Source organism: Prionailurus viverrinus, chromosome X (assembly GCF_022837055.1).
Source record: "Prionailurus viverrinus isolate Anna chromosome X, UM_Priviv_1.0, whole genome shotgun sequence".
NCBI lineage: Eukaryota > Metazoa > Chordata > Mammalia > Carnivora > Felidae > Prionailurus > Prionailurus viverrinus.
The window spans coordinates 108,323,487-108,343,629 of NC_062579.1; the positions used below are offsets into that span (position 1 = coordinate 108,323,487).

The 20,143-nt window shown below is 43.3% G+C and overlaps 1 protein-coding gene across 16 annotated transcripts in view; it reads right to left on the minus strand.

Moving 5' to 3' along the window:
- Positions 1 to 20,143, minus strand: part of ATP11C (ATPase phospholipid transporting 11C) — a 174,623-nt gene that overhangs the window by 63,818 nt on the left and 90,662 nt on the right. For all 16 annotated transcript variants that reach the window (XR_007148902.1, XR_007148901.1, XR_007148904.1 and 13 more), the window contains 7 exons: positions 19,673 to 19,753; positions 17,276 to 17,383; positions 5,741 to 5,869; positions 3,604 to 3,707; positions 1,619 to 1,669; positions 614 to 678; positions 192 to 273 (listed from right to left, as the gene is read on the minus strand). Coding sequence is in view for 12 of the 16 variants with exons in the window: in XM_047843597.1 (XP_047699553.1) it covers positions 192 to 273; positions 614 to 678; positions 1,619 to 1,669; positions 3,604 to 3,707; positions 5,741 to 5,869; positions 17,276 to 17,383; positions 19,673 to 19,753 (620 nt within the window). In the remaining 4 variants the exon portion in view is untranslated. The remainder of the gene's footprint in view (positions 1 to 191; positions 274 to 613; positions 679 to 1,618; positions 1,670 to 3,603; positions 3,708 to 5,740; positions 5,870 to 17,275; positions 17,384 to 19,672; positions 19,754 to 20,143) is intronic.

The following is a 20,143-nucleotide window of genomic DNA, read 5'->3' on the forward strand; positions in this document are numbered from 1 at the left end:
TGCTCCGTAGAGCTGCTCAGAGGATTAGACTCAATCAGACATACAAATCACTGAGCACAAGTCAGCACGCTCGGTATGGTAGCTGCTATTATAATTGATGTTGTTTTTTTGTTATGGTTGGTGTTTGGAATTACTGAGAAGTATCTCTTTCACAGTTCAATCACTACAAAGAAATTGCGGTGTGCACTAACTTTTCAACAGCAGAACGTTTCTGAGATTTCCCTTGGTAGTTCAAAGCCATTTTGGTTTCCATCCCAGTGTAAACAGCAACTCCTAAGGAATAAAAGAATATAATGAAAACTAGGTTGCCAGTGCGACTGCCAACCAACTCCCCACCAAGTGGGAGCTATCAATTTTTTTCCATCTATAAAAGGAAGGATTCTAAGCCTTAGTCTAGTCACCAGCTGACAGAGCGTTTATAATATAATTTTAACTCTACACGCTTTATTTCTCATACTTCAAGTTAGTTTACCATCTTATAAGTTCCCAACCCCTAAAAACAGGCGTAGGTTGAGTGGCAGTTATCTGCAACGTTTCATTTTTAACAGGCACCATTTAGGCATGGGCTTGACAAAGCATATTTCTGAGAAGCAGATCTTAAAAAATTGCTCACCATATATCTTCTTGGTGTTTTTTAGGGTAGCTCCTTTCAACAAGAGATTTTCTGGTCCCAAAGACCTAAATGAAAAATGAACACAGCTTATCCAAACAGCCCGATACACCCATCAGCATCAACCCTGGGGACGTGATCGGCCCTAACACACATCTATCTCCAAGGGGTTGAGAGTGTGTCTTTGCGCTTATGTCTTATGCTTCCTCCCCGGGATGAGCTGCAAGATCCTTCCGTGTGAAGCTCGTCGAGGGGACGGCCCCCCGCAGACGGAAGCACGGCACAGATGTAGCCAGCAACACACAGAGGTGGAGAGACGCAGAGAGAGAGAAAGGGATGAGGAGGCAGACACAGCAAGAGGGAGAAGGAAAAGGTGACAAATGAAAAGACCGGGAAAGTAGCTGGCAAGGTGGGAAAGACACACGGACATATTTATAAAAGAGCCAACCCGCCTCTGGGGCCATCGCGGGGCACCTGGGGTGGAAATTCCTTGTGGGCGTGGCTATAAAGACCAAGCGGGAACGTTGCGGTGTGGAGGACAGAAGGGGGAAGAAAACCTCCCTTTTTATATAGATTGCTTCATTATAAATGATTAGCCTTCCGTTTTATTTCAGTCCGGGTAATTCTCTCAGCTTTTGAACCGTCCCCCTCATCCCTCAATTACTCTCCCTTAAGCACGGTTCTGCACAGCCAAGAACAAAACGTACAGAGCCCCGAACAGATTTGGGGAGCTGAGTCCAAGTGCCTGGAGCTCTGAGATTTTGGACGCCCTCAGGGTCACTTCCAACACCACCCCTTCCACACACACTGGGAGAGCTCCCGCCACCACAACCCTACCAATCCCGTTACTTTAAGACCTACTACCGGGACACTGGCTAGTTGATCCAGCTTTAGTCACCTTTACGTCCCTTTCTATAAAGAAAAGGATTTGGCTATTTTAATGGGCTTTCAAGAGAAATATACCCACCACCACCCAAAAAGGACCGATCAAAGGAACGACAAACTAACCTGGCGACCGCCTCAAGACTATTACTATAGATATTGATCCGCCCAACAAACCTGCGAAAAGAACATAATGGCAAATGTATCTTCTATGTCAACATGAAAATCTATACGTCACAAAAACGGGAAGGGATCGAGATACAAATAATACAAACGAGGTAAGACTGCATGAACTACAAAAACCCATTATATAACCATAAAAAAGTTATGTGGAACCAACAAGGTGTATAACACTGTCATCTAATTTTAAAAATAGTATTACGGATTAGAAGAATGCAAACCAAGATTCTAAATCGATTTTCACAATCTACTTGGCATTGTGCATGCACATGACACCTCTGCTCATTTACACGTTATATAAATAATTGATCTCTATTTTAGATTTATGTGAAGCAAGGTTTCCGGTGCTAAAATGCAACTTTGAAAACCTTCAGTTCGGGAGCTGTTTCCTTGCGCACACATCACAACCACTGAAATGCTTACTAAACCGTAGATTTCTGGGCCCCATCCCCAAGCTTATGATTCAGGTGAGAATCTGCACTTCCCCCAAGTTCCCAGGTGCGGCCGCTGCTGGCCCAAGATCACCCTTTGAGAAGCACTTGCGTTAGTCTCAGACGGCAAACATCTGGTTACCGTCTTGGAAATTTCCAACCTGTGTCTCTCGGCTGACCAATCCCGAGCCCGATCTGATCACTTAATACGGCTGCCTGGTAATCTGCGTTTCTCAACAATGGGGTAAAAAGGCCGAACTCTCCTTCACGAGAGAGTTAGGAGTATTTGGTAACTGGCGTTATAATTTTTTTCAGAAACACTGAACTATTATTCTATATATGTAAAGTACGATGGTCTGCTCATTCATTCGCCACATGTTACTTGTGCCAGTGCCGTGGCGGGTGCTGCAGAGACACTAGTAAGAAGGACGTGTTCCTTGCACAAAAGAGAAACAAGTAAACAGGCAATTACGATGGAAATGGTGACCGCTAGGGTGGTACCAGGGCAGGCATTCTGAAGTCACACAGCAAAGGAATTCGATCTGGCCTAGAGAAATCTTCCCTGCCCTAAAACTCTCCTTTCTATTTAGGGTAAGTGAAAAATTTAGGAGTTGCCATATACACGCGCAAAAATGCGTATTATTCTCTAACACAGGCAGAAGTCGTCACTTCATCTCCTGTGATTCCATGGACCTTCTCCTCCCTTCTATTACGTCACTGTACTGTACGCTTAGCTTCGATATTTTCTCTGCCTTGCAAACTGTGAGCTCCTTGAAGGCAGGGAACAGCTGGTTTGTTCTGTGGTCCCGGTTCCTACTATCAAGGTGGATACAGAAGAAGGGAAAGAGGAGACAAGGAGAGATGGGAAGGAGGGAAGACACTGTTCTTGTAGTAGGATGAATACTTTGTTTTTCCACTACTGTGCATTGGTGTTAAGCCACATCCAACCATTTGGTCCCCCCATTAGGACAATGACTGTTAATTAATCAGCAACTCTGCTCCAGAAGGCCTAAGCAGAGTAAAAGAGAGGAAACGATGCAACTTAGCTGTTTACTGAGGACAAGAAACGGCCCTGTCTGCAATACTCAGTTCATCGTGATCGTCACGAAAATGGATAGAGCGCATGGCTCCACGTCCCCTTCCTCTCTGTGATGTTGAATGACACATAACGGGGGTCTGTTTTTGTTTTACTTAACTCTGATTAATGCACGAACCTGACAGATCAGCTTTCTGGGATAACATAATCTTAAAATGTGATAGATGGTCATGTTTACAAGTACCAGAAATAAAAGAAAAATCCCAAGGAAGGTCTCTGGGCCCACAGTGATGTATCTTAGGCCGGTAGCGTTTGATTCATTTCCCTGCCAGAAGGAAAGAAAGGCTCATAAAAACATAAATGAAGGAAGGCTGGTTACGGGGCGGGTGTTTTCTTTGCAACACCGGCAGCAAAGGGAAGCAGCGTCGGCCGACAGCTGTAAAGTGAAACCAGGTGATCCTTACTTGTAGAGGTCAGGTTGAGGCTGTTCACATTCAATTGCTGCTCGGAGGGTATCAATGGATTCGGCTGTACATAGCGCAATGGTATCACGCACTGCATAATGTGTCTAGATGAAAGCAGAAGGAAAAGCACAAACAAACAAGTGCTTCTTTTCAGAACCGTATACCCACCTTAGTCCAGGAACACGGGATGTTTTCGTAAGAGGCTTTGCCAGGATAATACAAAGACTGATGCACCTTTCCCACTAACTAAATTTGATGGTATTATTCTCCAAATACGTTACAAACAATTAGAAAGATAACCCTGCTGCAAAGGGATTTAAAAGATAATAAAGACGAAAAGCTTTTCCTGATAGTGACAGCAGGGAGAATTCCATGGGTAGCACGTATATCCTTAACTGAAAACCCAATGAAGAAAAGCAATCCGTTTGTTTTTTTTCTCCTAGTTATAGACCTGAGATCTATTACTTTGCTCACCATAGAGTACAGTGATATAAATATATACATATGAGTTGAACATCAATAACCCTTTTGGTCATAAGAAGGCTGACATTTTGCCAATGGAAAGAAAAAATTCATTAATAGATACATTACACAAATAGCATAATTAATGATCTTGAAAACGTTCAGGGGTGCCTGCGTGGCTCAGTCGGTGAAGCGTCCGACTTTAGCTCAGGTCATGACCTCACGGTTCGTGAGTTCGAGCCCCGCCATCGGGCTGTGTGCTGACAGCTCAGAGCCTGGAGCCTGTTTCGGATTCTGTGCCCCCGCCCCGCTCTCTGCCCCTCCCTGGCTCTCACTGTCTCTCTCTCTCTCTCTCTCTCAAAAATAAATAAACATTAAAAAAAAAAAAAAAAAGAAAGAAAATGTTCAAAGAAGCTACATTTTATACGAGGAGCAGGGATATGATGCGTCTTGCTTTAGCCAGACAGAATATTCTACTAGTGTATACTATGCACTTGATTTACCCAGAACTCCAGGCAGGCTCCAATAAGCCCATCTATAAATCATCAAAGGAGGGCTAACACAGACCGAAAGACTGCAACCACTTATGCACAAGGGAAAGCTGTCTGTCGCACAGTCTTCTGGGAATATGACAGAAGTGCTAGGGCTCTATTTAAAACTGTCACCTGATTTTGAAACCCGTGTACTTTGAGCTGATTTGATCAGATCAACTTCACGGAAAAAAGAAAGCCCTAGAAAGTTTTCTGTCTCGAGGCAACTTTTTCCCCTACTAGGGAATCTTTAGGTACATTTCTTGATCTTTATCTGGACATTCCCTCCCTCAAATTCAACTCTGTTTTTGAACGGTTTCAACGGACGAGTTCATCACCGTGCCCTTGAAGTACGGAATTCATCATCTAACAGGCGTTTCAGTTCCTGTTTCACATACTGAGCCCTGGTTCTTGACTCCAGATGGAATAAGCAAGCAGAGAGAGGCCTCAAGGGTACACACAGAGGTGAGCCCATCAGTGCCCTTCCGTAAAGGCAGCATATAGAGGATGCATCTTCGTGCCCTGTGGAGCTCTGGACAACGGCCAAGAACTGACTGCCAGAAAGTACCACGGAAGTAAGTGATCTTCCAGTTTGAGCAAACTTATTTTAACACATTTATAATCCTTCCTAGTTGCAATAAAACAGACATTCGCCAAACAAAACCCTAAGGTATTTTTTTAAAGAAAGCAATCAAATTACTGCAAGGTAGAGTTTCTATAAGCCATGAGGAAGCATTGTTTAAAGGAAATATTCATTCCTTTTAAAAATAAAAATAGATCCAAGGTTAGAGTATATGAAGTTATTTTTGTAGTTACATAGTTTAAGCCTCTGAAGACATTCATTTTAAAAAGCCCAAATAAAACACTGAATGGGAGATGTCAATATCAAATGCAAGCAGTGCTACAAAAAAGGCAGTGGCTTTTATCTGGGGCGTGTATTTTCCTCAGTGAACTCCGCCCTTTTCCCTCAAGCTGTGTATCTGCTTAGAAATTCAAAGACGATTCCATAAAAGCGGTCTTTGAATACAAAACTTACACAAACAGGAAAAAAGAAAAGATGGGGGGGGGGGGGGGGGGCAGTGGGAAGGAATGCTAGATGACGAACTGTCCCGAGCTCCGCTCAGGCAAGGTTTCCTTTCCATTACCTTGCAATTGGATTCCCCGTCAAGACTGGCCGTAGTAACGTAGCAGGTCCCATCACTGGTACAGGACGACAGAAGAATAAGATCACAGGGGAAGGTTTCATCTGCCTGTACTTCTACTACATCACCGACCTAGTACACGGAGAAAAAGAAATGTTCTTAATTCCGAACAAAGCATTCATTAGATCTCAAACTAAAGCCAAAACAGTAGCAAGAGACCTGTCCCGCTCTTAGAAGAGTGTCTGTGTCCTATGCCACGTGAAAGGTAACGAGAGAGTATCACTGTTCAACATTCAGAATCCCCCTTCAGGTCACAAGGACTTAAGGATGCAGTCAGATGTCCTTACTGTTGAACTTGAATGTCAAAGAAACAATTTTGGTACCCAGGGACCCATTTGCCCTCTGATGTTTTGGGCACTGCCGTTCAATAAGACGCCGAGTATCATCACTTCATGAAGGAATCTAGAAAATCTAAATGTTGGGGCGCCTGGGTGGCGCAGTCGGTTAAGCGTCCGACTTCAGCCAGGTCACGATCTCGCGGTCCGTGAGTTCGAGCCCCGCGTCGGGCTCTGGGCTGATGGCTCAGAGCCTGGAGCCTGTTTCCGATTCTGTGTCTCCCTCTCTCTCTGCCCCTCCCCTGTTCATGCTCTGTCTCTCTCTGTCCCAAAAATAAATAAAAACGTTGAAAAAAAAATTTTTTTTTAAATAAAAATAAAAAAAAATAAAAGTGAAACTCTGGCACAAGGGGTCACCTGGTAACAGGAGACCCAACTAGAATCTCTGTGCCCTGGGATTCATTAATTCTTCTGCCATAACTCTCCCAACACACATTATCTGACATATCAGCAGACAGGGTATCTTATACCTCCAGGTAAATTAGAGCTCACAGGTACTGCTGCACAACTAATCTCTAACGTACAAACTGGACAACTCTCCCAGGAGAGACAGGAGAAAAGAATAAAGATAAAGTATGAAGGAGCATTTAAAAAATTAAAACATGGGCGCCTGGGTGGCTCAGTTGGTTAAGCGTCCGACTTCAGCCAGGTCACGATCTCGCGGTCCGTGAGTTCGAGCCCCGCGTCGGGCTCTGGGCTGATGGCTCAGAGCCTGGAGCCTGTTTCCGATTCTGTGTCTCCCTCTCTCTCTGCCCCTCCCCCGTTCATGCTCTGTCTCTCTCTGTCCCAAAAATAAATAAACGTTGAAAAAAAAAAAAATTAAAAAAAAAAAAAAAAGAAAATCTAAATGTCTCAACTTGAGCACTTCCCGGACACTGGGCATCGTGCATATTTCAACACGCTTTTGCCTTCTGTGCGCTCACAGCTGTTACCATAGGGCACCAGTTCCCTCTTCAGTGCTCGGAAAAACTTAATCAGAGAGGCATCTATTTTTCCCATGAAAAAACGTTGGGACAAAAACATAATTTTCAAATAGGTCGCTTTCCAATAATTCATCTGCTACCAGAACAATCCATTAATACAGCCACGAGAAACCATTTCCTATCAGCAAGTCCCCAAAGCTCAAGTGTAGGAAAAACAGGAGAGAAGAAATCATGAACTATTTCTATTGCAGAGAATTTAATAATGTAGGGAATAAATCATAATGGCTAAAAGGTAGGACTGTTTTTTTTTTTTTTACAGTTTATTTATTTTGAGAGAGAGAAAGAGCACGAGCAGGGGAGGGGCAGAGAAAGAGGGAGGGGGGGGAGAGAGAGAGAGAGAGAGAGAGAGAGAGAGAGAGAGAGAGAGAGAGAGACAGAATCCCAAGCAGGTCCCACACTGTTAGTGCTGAACCCGATGCGGGGCTCAAACTCGCAAACTGAGACATCATGACCTGAGCCGAAACCAAGAGTCGGACGCTTGACTGACTGAGCCCCCCAGGCGCCCCTAAAAGGTAGGACTTTTGAACCTGACTTTACAGCTCGGCTCTGCCACTTCCCTATGAGCTTGGGCAAGGGCCTTAGATGATTGCAACCACGTCACAGGATCGGTCTGAGCGTGACGTGAGGACACAGGTAAAGCGGTTAGCGAAGTACCTGGCACATATTCACCATCCGATGATTCTTGCGAACACCCTGCAACTACTTTACCTCCAGCCTATGGACAGTCGTAAGATGTTGGGGAAGGATGGAAGGAATGGAAAGTTCGGTGCTTCCCAACCTTTTCCGTACCGTGGCACAGACAGAAAATGTTAGGAGTCAGTTTGGTACAGCCCCTCAGGTAAATGGAGGAAGCTGCTTGTGGCAGAACACAACCCACTTTGGCGCGTGTGTGTGTCAATATCTAGCGCACCAACCCGGACGTACTGGTTGTGAAATGCCGAATAAATGACACACCTGTCGTCTATTTGCTACACGATTTGGCAGACAGAGATGAGGATTCCGAGACCTATTCAGGAACCATTTTATTTTCTTGCCAATCTTAATCAGTAGCCAAGAGAAACAGCATCAATAACTGAACTAATTTGTAAATAATATTTTGTTGGCTCTTTCCTTCCTCCCTTACATAAACACTTATGTTGCTTACATAAAACTACAATCTATGATTAAATACACAGATGAGAAACAACAAACAAAATCCTCAATCATCTGAGAAGAAGGAAACACGTATTAAAGGATGGAAGAGGATTCTTAGGCACCGATAAAGACGCGCCACAAATACACAATTTCTTCTACGCCATTTATGATTAAAAAAAAAAAATTTTTTTAACGTTTATTCATTTTTGAAACACAGAGACAGAGCACAAGCAGGGGTGGAGCGGTGAGAGAGGAGGACACAGTATCCGAAGCAGGCTCCAGGCTCCGAGCTGTCAGCCCAGAGCCCGATGCGGGGCTCGAACTCTCGAACCGAAGATCATGACCTGAGCGGAAGTCGGACGCTTAACCGACTGAGCCACCCAGGCGCCCCTACGCCATTTACGATTTGCTTAGATGTGAACTATAAAGGTCCCTGTACCTGGAGTGCAAGCTGAGGCTGGTGAGGTGGTCAGAGGCCAGATCTCAGAGGGCTGGGCAGAGGCTAGGCCTTACCGTGAAGGCGAGGGGGAAGGAGGAAGGGGTTTTTAAGGAAAAGGAACAACACGGTCCCCTGAAGCATTCAACTCAGGTTTTACTTCCATTTAGCGTTAGTTAAAAGCATGAAGAGAACATCACTATCCCTTCTGATAAATATCAGAAAAAGCCAGATCATCTGCAAAAGTATGATTTTTTTTTTTTTTTTTTTAGTTCATCAGAGAGCTGAGGTTGCGAGGCAACCACGTAAACTGAATTTCAAAGGGTGAAAAGTCCTGGTGAGGAGAGACAGGAGAAACGAACTGTTTCACAATTCACAAGGCACAGGAGCACGAGATGACAGCCATAAAAGGGCAGCAGAAGAAAACAACCAGATTCTGTAGCAATTCTTCAGGGCTTGATGGGAGCTAACGTGACAGTTTCAAATCTCTGCGAACCTGACAGAGAAGACGGGATCATAACCACCCATCATTTCTTCTTTACAGGCATCCATCGGGTGCCCCTGAGAAAACACCAGGGCAGGAGGCCGAAAAGAGCCTTCCCTCACTGGTACAGGCATACAGGGTGTGACTGATGGCTGTGCAGAGACAGGTGCAAAATATGCCAGCATCCAGAATCGTGGACCCTGCTCTCACGGGAGGCAGAAGCCATCTAGGTCTAGGGGACAGGCAAGAAGCCTTCCCTGGCACAGTCTCAGGAAACGTGACCGCTGCTAGAGGAGAGGCAGAAGCGGACACCACTTGCTGCTGGGGATGGGGCAGAAAAGCCGCTGATACCGGGGTCGTAGCGCTAATAAAAGGCAGAGTTCAACCGCCGTTGGGAGAAGGGTGGAAGGATGGCGACAAGGCATTCAGTACCGAGGCGAAGGCGCCCAAGCCCTGCTGAACACGGGAGCAGGAGAACCAAGAAGAAATCGTTCTGTTCTCACCAGGAGCCGCAACGAATAACAGAAAGAAACAGCAATCTACCGCGGGGGGAGGAGAAAAGGCCCAGACGGGCACTCGGGGTGTCAGGGCCATGAGGACCTGCCGCAAGCGGAGGGTGGAACAGGAACACTGACGAAGGCCCTCTGGTACCCTGGGCCCCACACAAAGCACAGGGCAATGGCAATCCAGCACTCCCGGAGCTGGAATTTCCAGCGAGGTACTGAATGAAAGTATAGCAAGAGCTATACAGCAAAAACCAAAGCCGGCTCAAGTCCCGACTGGACTCGCTTACCCTTCACACCGATGGGTAGACGGAAGAGGTGTGCCCACTTCAGAACACAAATACGACTGACCTGGGTCTCTAGCTTTGGTTTACATACGAGGTCCAAAATTCAATACAAAAATACAAGACACATAAAACACAAGACAAAGATGACCTGCCACGAAGAGAGAAAGGAATCAACAGGACCAGTTCCCGAAACGTTGAGACGTTGGATTATAAGACAGGCATGTAAAAATAAAAATAACTATGATTAAGGGGCGCCTGGGTGGCTCAGTCAGCAGACTGGATACAAAAAGGGAAATAATCAGGGAACCTGAAGAAACGCTTCTGTATTTCCAACACCGACACCCATACTCTTCCTTACAGAGAACCGTGAGCTCCTTTCACCTTGGGAATCCTCAAGTCCTGTCTGTAGGCTCTCATCTGTCTTCTAAGATTCCATCTAGGCCCATGGCTTCATGTACCATCTACACGTTGATGAAATCCAAATTTCAACTGACAGCTCAAATAGGTCTCAGTTCCAGCCTTGACAATTCCATCTGGATGTCTAATAGGTATCTCAAAATTAACACGGCTAAAATGGAATTCTTGATTTCCCCTTTACTCCCACATCTGTCACAAAACCCATTCTTCTCCCCGGATCTCCATCTGATTTAATGGCACTGGCATTTGGTTTAAATAGCTCAATTTAATTCACCCATCTCCTCAAGCCAAAACCAAGAAGGCTACCTTTATTCTTTTTTGCTCTTTTTCTCCCTCCCTGCATCCAATACATCACTGAATCCTGATGATTCTACCTCCAAAATATATTCCAAATAGATCCATTTATCTTAATCACAAGGCGGGTGGTACAAAGTTGTGGTTATAAGCAGGGACTCTACAGCCAAACTCGTTTCAAATCCCAGGCTTTCCACTGACTAATCATGGACAAGTTTCTTAACCTCCCTGAGCCTCAGTTTTAATCATTTGTAAAAGGGAACAGTACAAGCACCTACTTCGTAGGACTGTTATAAAGTTAAGGATTTTTTTTTTAATGTTTATTTATCTCTAAATAGAGAGCAAGCAAGAGCATGCGAGCAGGGGAGGGGCAGAGAGGGAGAGAGAATCGCAAGCAGGCTCCATTCTGTCAGCGCAGAGCCTAACGCGGGCTTGATCCCACGAATCGTGAGATCGTTGGCCTGGGCTGCAATCAAGAGCTGGACACTCAACTGACTAAGCCTCCCAGGCGCCCCTAAAGTAAGCATTAAATCAGTTAATATAACGTGACAGGGAATACCTGGCATATTTACGTTATATATAAATGTTAACTACTATTTTTATTATCGTTATCTCTACTAGCATCATCCTGATATAGGCTCTTATCCTCTTTTGCAAGTGACTCCTGGCTTTAAAACCCTTCAAAAAATTCCCACTGCGCTGAGGGTACACACCAAGTTACTCTCTTACTCAACAATAGTCTACCCACTCCCAGGCAAGCAATCAAACATTTAGATACTTTTGGTTTATAAGCATTTCTTGCCACACACAAATATTCCAGAAAGGGCCGAATCAAATAGCATTTCACACAATAGCATAAACTGATTTAATTAAGATTATACCTGGCTGAGATCGGCCTCCAGGCAAAGAAAGAAGCCCGAGGAACAAAAGGAGGAAGATGGGGGGCCTTTCTATGTCACACACTGAAACAAGTAATAAAAATAATTCTTCTCAAATTCTTCTGAAGAATCAAAGAGGGAACACTCCCAAACTTATTCTATAAGGCCAGAATTACTGATACCGTTTTATCAGGAAAAGACAGAGAAGAGAAAAAAACCACACACCAATATCCTCAATGAATACTGATGACCAAATCCTGAACAAAATTCTACCAAACCAAATCCAACAGCACGTTAAAATGATCGTACACCATGACCAAATGGGGTTTATCCTTGGGAATGAAAGGATACATACAAAAGTCAATCAGTGTAATGTAACATACAAGAGCAACAACAGACGAAAGCTATATGGTCATTTCAATCAATGCAGAAAAAGTATTTGGCACAATTCAACACTCTTTCATGATAAAAGCACTCAATAAACAGAAGAGAAAAAAATGACCTCGACATAATAAAATCCATGTATGAAAAGCCCACAGCTAACATCATAGTCAGTGAGGAAAGAGTGAAAGCTTTTCCTCTAATATCAGGAACAAAGCAAGGATGTCCACTCTCAGTATGACGATTCTACATTGTACTGGAAGTTCCAGCCAGAGCAATTAGACGGAAAAAAAAAGGGGGGGGGGGAGGGAAGAGAGAGAGAGAAATAAAAGGCATAAAAATTGGAAAAGCAGTAAAATTATCCTGATTTGCAGATGGCATAATATTATACGTAAAAAACCCTAGATTCCACACACAAAAACCTGTTAGAATTAGTAAGTGAATTCAGCAAAGTTCCAGGATATAAAACCAACACTCACAATCAGTTGTACTTCTATACACTAACAATGACCAATCCAAAAAGGAAATTAAGAAAGCAATCTCATTTTCAATAGCATCAAAAAAGATAAAATAGTCACTGTATGTTAACTAACTGGAATTTAAATAAAAATTTAAGAAAAAAAGATAAGATATTTAGAAATAAATTTAACCAAAGAGTTAAAGGCTTGCACAAGGAAAGCTACAAAGCATTGCTAAAAGAAATCAGAGATAATAAAAATAAGTGGAAAGACATTTCGTGTTCATGAATTAGAAGATTTAAGCTTGTTCAAATGCTTGCATTATTCAAGCAATGACAGGCTCAATGGAATTCCTATCAATATGCCAAGACATTTTTTTGCAGACATGGAAAAAAAATCCTAAAATCATATGGAATCTCAAAGGACCCCAAGTAGGCAAAACACTGTTGAAAAGGAAAAACAAACTTGGGGAGTCCTCACAATCCCAGATTTCCAAACATACTACAAAGCAACAATAATTAAGACAGTATGGTACTGGTGTAAAGAAATATATGGGCCAATGAAGAGAGAGCCCACAAATAAACCTTTGCACATACGGCCGGCCAAGTGATTTTCAACGAGGGTGCCAAGACTATGCGAGGGAAGGACAGTCTCTCCAATAAATGCTGTTCCTGCATGCAAAACAATGAGGTTCGACTCTTACCTTACACCATATACAACAATTATTCAAAATGAATCACAGACCTAAATGTAAGACCTAAACTTCTTTGACTCCTACAAGAACATCAGGAAAAAGCTTCAGGACACTGGGTTTGGCAATGATTTCTTGGACCTACGACGTTAGAAATGGGAATACATCAAACTTAAAAACGGCACCAAAGGAAACAATCACACAAGGAAAAGGTAACCTATGGAATGGGAGAAAACACTTGCCAATCACATATCTGATAAAGAGATAATATCCAGAAAATATAAGGGACTTCTACAACTCAACAACAAATATGCAAATATCCTGGTTAAAAAATGGGCAAAGGATTTGAATAGACTTTCTCCAAAAAAGATACACAAGTGGCCAAAAAGCACATGAAGAGTGTTCCACATCTCTAATCATTTGGGAAGTACAAATGGAAACCACAATGAGAGATTTCACACACGTTAGGATGGCCACTATCAAAAGAACAGAAATTAACAAGTGCCGGAGAGGCAGAGACGCTGAAACCCTTGTACGCTCTAAGTGCAAAGGTCAAATGATACATCCGTTACGGAAAACAGAACGCAGGTTCCTCAAAAAATTAAAACTAGAATTACCCCATGATTAAGACATTTTGCTTCTGGGTATTTTGCTCCGGGTATATATCGAACATAATTCAAAGCAGGATCTCAAGTGTATTTGTACACTTGTGTTTGTCCTAGCATTATTCACATAGCTAAGAGGTGGAAGAAAATGCAGGGGCGCCTGGGTGGCTCAGTTGGTTAAGGGTCTGGCTCTTGATTTCAGCTCAGGTCATGATCTCACAGTTCATGGGACGGAGCCCCACGATGGGCTCCGTGCTTGGGATTCTTTCTCTCTCTCTGGCCACTTCCCCACACTCTCTGTCTCTCTCTGTCTCTCTCAAAAACAAATAAATATTTTTAAAAAAAGAAGAAAATATAATATATGCACAAAATGGAATATTATGTAGTCTTAGTATTGAACCAGGAGTTGAGGTACATGCAAGTCACCATTGCAGATGCTTAAATCAACCTGTTTAATAAATTGATTATCAGTTATTTTAAAAAAGCGGGGGGGGGGGTGTCCTCTGTCATATGCTCCAACATGGATGAACCTTGAAGACATAATGCCAGTCAAATAAGCCAGTCCCAAAAGGACAAATACTGTATGAACTCAGTCATGGGAAGTCTTTCTCTAAAGTAGTCGAAGTCATAGAAACAAAGTAGAAAGGTGTTTAGCAAGGGGTGGAGGCAGGGGGTAGTGTTTGGTGGTTATAAAGTTTTAGTGTTACAAGGTGAAAAGATTCTAGAGATTTGTTGTACAACAACGTGAATATACTTAACACTATTGCAAGTGTGCACTTAAAAATGGTTAAGACGGCGTGGGTGCCCGGCTGGCTCAGTCAAGGGAACATGTGGTTCTTGATCTTGGAGCTGTGAGTTCAAGCCCCACGCTGGGTGTAGAGATTATTTAAAAAAATAAAATCTTAAAAAAGAAAATGGTTAGGATGGCTCTCTTGGGTCCTTGCTTCCAAGATGACCAAGAAAGGAAGGAATTACGGTAATGCCGCAAAGGGCCACAAGCCACTGCACTCATTGCGTGCCCAAGGACAAGGCCATTACGAAGTTCGTTATGTGTAACACAGTAGAGGCCGCTGCCGTCAGGGACATTTCTGAAGCAAGGGTCTTTAGGGCCTATGTGCTTCTCAAGCTTTACGTCCAACTACATTACTGTGTGAGCTCTGCCATTCACGGCAAGGTAGTCTGGGATCGCTCTCGTGAGGCTCCGAAGGCCCAAACACCCCCACCCCGATCTAGACCCGTGGGTGCTGCCCCACGACCTACACCAAAGCCCATGTAAGGAGCTGAGTCTTTGAGGACGGAAGAAAAACTGTTCTCTGGAAAAAAACTAAAATGGAGATTACACTTTAAAAAAATGCTTAAGAAGGTCAACTTAATGTTATGTGCTTTTTAAATCACAATAACAGAATGAAATAAAAAATAAATAATACTTTGAGATTGGGATAAAGTATTTGTAAAAGACATATCTGATAAAAGACTATTATCCAGGGTATTTTATTTTATTTACTTTTCTATAGAGTATTCTTTTTCTTTTTTGAAGTTTATTTATGGAGAGAGAGAGAGAGAGAGAGAGAGAGAGAGAGAGCGCGCATGAGCATGAGCAGGGGAGGGGCAGAGAGAGAGGGAGAGAGGGAGAATCCCAAGCAGGCTCTACACTGTCAGCGTGGAGCCCAACACGAGGCAAGAAATCACAAACCATGACCTGAGCCGAAACCAAGAGTCAGCACTTAACCACCTGGGCCACTGAGACAGCCCCAAAATATTTTTCTAAAAACCTTAAAACTCAACAATAAGAAAATGATCACTCCATAAAACAGTGGACAAAAGACCTGCGTAGACAACCTCACGAAAGAAGATATCGAGAGGGCGTGGACACATTAAGACATGTTGAACACTATACATCATTCGGGAAATGCAAATTCAAACAAAAACGAGATGCCACTAGACACCTATTAGAACTGCCAAAATCCAAAACACTGATGACAAATGTTGGCCAGGATGTGGACAAGCAGGACCTCTCGTTCACTGCCGATGGGAACGCAACATGCACAGCGTCTTTGGGTACAGCTTGGCAGTTACAAAACATGCTTTTACCATAAAATCCAGTAGGCGCGCTCCTTGATATTTACCCAAATAAATGAACATCTCAGGTCCATGCAAAAACCTGCACATAAATGTTTACAGCAGCCTGATTCATAATTGCCATGACTCGGAAGCAACGAAGGCGTCGTTCAGAAGGTGAATGGTTGGGAAACTGGTACCTCCAGACAATGGGGTATCATTCAGTGCTAACAAGGAAGGACGTATCAAGACACGAAAAGACAGGGCATGAACTTAAACGCGTCTTGTTAAGTAAAGGAAGCCAATCTGACAAGGCTACACATACTGTGTGTGATTCTAACAGTGTTAATATTATGGAAAAGGCAAAACTACGGAGAGAGTAAAAAGGCTAGTGGAGACCTGGCGTGGGAGGGATGAAGGGATAAAGAGGCAAAGCACAAAGGATGTTGAGGGCAGTGAAACGATTCTGTATGGTATCACGACGGTGGGTACTTGTCATCGGGCATTCGTCTGAGGTCACACAATGTCGAACAAGAGCGGACTCTAACATAAACTGTGGGCTTCGGGTGATAATGACGTGCCGGTGTAAGTTCATGGATTGCAACACGTATGCCGCTATGGAGTACTGATGGCGAGGGACGTGGCGCATGTGTGGGAAAACGGCGTGTACGTGAACTCTGTGCTTCCCGCCCGATTTTGCTGTGAACCTAAAACTCTCAAAAGTAATGTTTATTATTAACTGAAATAAAATCTGCTGGGAACAAAAAATACTCTTCGGTGTGGGGGAGTCTAAAATCTTCCTGACAGGGGTCTCATTAGGTGATAAAAATAATCCCATGGAACGCTCGTACATCGCTGGCGGGATGTAAAACGGTACAGCTGCTGTGGAAAACAGCTTGGTGCTTCATGAAAAAGTTGAACACGGACCTACCCTGTCACCTAGCAATTCTACTCCTAGGTATATACCCCAGAGAATTGACAACAGGTGTTCAGACAAAAACTTGTCCGCGAATGCTCACACCGGCCATGTTCAGAATGGCGAACAGGTGGGAAGAACCCCAAATGTCCATCAACTGGCGAACGGGTAAAGAAAAAATGGTAGAGCCGTGTGATGGAATATTAGCCATAAAAATGAGAATTACTAATATATGCTACAACAAGAATAGAGCTCGAGAACATTACATGAAGCGAGAGAAGCCAGACACAAAGGCCACACGGCGTATGATTCCATTTATAGGAAATGTAAATACATCCATATCCATCCATCCATCCATCCATGGATACAGATACATCCATAGAGACAGAAAGAAGATTAGTGGCGGCCAGGGCCTGGGAGAGGGAGGACATGTGGCATAACTACGCATTGCCGATGGGGGCGACCTTTTAGGGCGATGAAAACGTTGTGGAACTAGATAGTGTGGACGGCTGCACAACGGTGTGAATGTACTACATGTTGCTAAATTGTACATTTTAAAATGCTGTGTTTTTACCATGATTAAAAAAAAAAAAAAAAAAGAATTAACTACAAACGTACCTTGATTTTTTCACTCTCTTTTCTCACTCGCTTTGCATTTTCAATAATGTAAACAGTGCTTTTGTTGACTTCATTGTCAGCTCTGTGTCTCAGCCAATCCTCATATCCCTAAGGGGATAAAAATAACTATAGTCAAGCTCACATAGAAATTTAAAAAAAATTTTTTTTAAATGTTTATTTATTTTTGACACAGAGAGAGACAGAGCATGAACGGGGGAGGGTCAGAGAGAGGGAGACACAGAATCTGAAGCAGGCTCCAGGCTCTGAGCTGTCAGCACAGAGCCCGACGCGGGGCTCGAACTCACGGAGTGTGTGATCATGACCTGAGCCGAAGTCAGATGCTTAACTGACTGAGCCACGCAGGCGCCCCTCATAGAAATTCTTAATAAAGTTCTATAACCCCCCTCCCTGAGTCACCAGTTGAGATTATAATATTAATCTCAACTGAGATCTCTGCTAATCTCTGCTAAAGAGACAACACTGTATATTTTTACAGCAAAACTAAGATACGCTTTCAAAATACCCCTTCGGTAAATAGCTTTACTGTGTTAAAAGGTTTCGCCATTCCACAGATGAGTATCAATGAAAACACAGGCATCAGAACCATAATATGTGAAGGACTATGACTTACTCTTCTGATTCTACTCTTATTCAAGTTAGTGCTAATTTCTCTACCTTTTCTAAAAAATGTTTATTTATTTGGTGGGGGGGGGGGGCGGGGGGGGGCGCGGACAGAGAGGGAGGGAGAGAGAGAATCCCAAGCCAGCTCCATGCTCATAATGGAGCCTGACACGGGGCTCGATCTCACGACTGTGAGATCATGACCTGAGCCAAAACCGGACACTTGACCGACTGAGCCACCCGGGTGCCCCAATTTCCTTACTTTTTAATTTGACAATTTTTTCCCCCTGGGTTTTATTTTCTTACAGACCTAATCATCACTTAAATATATTCCTCTACAGTAGACTGTTGGGAGCGACCATCTCTGAGGAAATAGAATTCTTTCCAAGGGATAGAGAATAGAAAAGGCAAGATTGGATTATTTTGGCAGAGAATCTATGATAAGGTTTGGACTTCAACAGTTAAACTTCTCCACTGACTTGGTGGTAAAGGAAACTATAAATTGGTGTTCATCTTTTAGAGTTAAAGGTAATCAGGGAAAGGTCTAATGGCTCATTTTTCGTTGGGTTTTTGTATGAAGTAAATTTAAGCTAAAGGAACTAAGGAAAGAGGATGTGCATTTGTTTGAGCATGACCTCTTCTCCTTTTTTTCTTTATAATAATGTCTGTACCTTTTCAAATATAACTGCTTGAAAAAAAAAAAAAAATCTCTTGATCGCCTTCCCTTTTTTTCCCAGCGCTATATTCATTCCTGTTCTGTCCCTCTTTATGACAATGCTCGGCTATCACTTCCGATGGTACCTTCTGTGATGTCAGTGAGGAAAGAAAGGCCCTAACATGAACTAGTATAGGGAGTAAAATGAATCAGTAAGAGCTTTTGTAAACCATGCAAGCTATTCTTGGAACTGGCAATTCTGTGATGTTAAAGAAAATAATCCTAACAGCCTAAGGGAAAGAACATTCCAAATGTCTTTATTTAGCAACCAAACACTTGATAAAATATTCTTGCAGTTCCTGGTAGGGAAGATAGAAGACCAGATAACCCCTAAGAGGACCAGTAACCTTGTTCCAAATACCATTAAGCAGACCTTCATTTCTGAAGTTCTTTAGGGTAAGTTTTAGAGCTCTTTGATAAGTACTATCTAAAAGTATGTTTGCAATTAGCCAGGTCCTACGGACTGTTCCAGGGCCTGATAAACACTGCCACCCCACTCTTCACCTCCAGTTTCCCATTTCCACTTTCAATTTCATGTGGAAGTTTTCAAAGGGACAATCGTACAAAATGCTCAAAATACTTCAAAGACATCAGCATCAGAAACCATGGCAATCGTCGGCTTTGATGACAAACAAGAATAAAAGTCTCCTCTCCCACCACCCACTTCGGCAGCATCGGGGAACATAACACATATAAAACATTTGTGTTATCGAGTTCTCTGCTTTAGGCGACGACAGCAAAAAATTCACTAGAATGGGAATTTTTCGGATAAAGATATACCACACTGGAAAAATTCGCCTCTCATTTCCTGACTGAGCTGTACCTTCTCCCGACTTTCTTTTCGGGTTACAACCCCCCACACGAATACTCAGGAGCAAATGGGCAAACGAAATTAAAGACGTACCTTCCAGTCATTTTCATGGTTTCGACAGGGGCCGAATATAAACTGAATCCATCAAGGATACTGCCCACTCCATATAAATATGAAAAAGGAACTTTGACAAGAAAATGCACACCAGACAGGAGTGAAATGCACGCGTAATTGTGAATGAGAAATTTACCTGCTTGATGGCTGTAACAGTTATAACAAAGAAAAGCGGAAGTCCACTGGTAACGGGGCTCGTTGGCGTGTCTACCGTGACCTAGGGAAAGAAATTCAGTTGGACGTGAAATGAAAACAGGCCATTTGCGTGCACGCGGGACATACCTGCTGCATCCATTTCAGGCAAAAAGTACAGACAAGACACATTCCGGCAGCAGGGTGAGTATTAACGCTCATCAAAACAAAAGCAATCCGCACAGCAGTTAGTTGAAGATAACAGTTCTAAATTCAGGCTTCGCTTTCAGTCCAGCTTGGATTAACTCCTTCAATGAAATACAACCAATCATTCACCATCCATTTGCTGAGCACCCTTCTTTCAGCCCCTGGGCTCTAAGGGGCTATGCTCTACAGATGTCGCTTTTAATAAGATAGAGAACAGTCCCTGCCCTCCTAAAGGTGGCAGCTGACAGGAAAACCAGACGTTGAAACA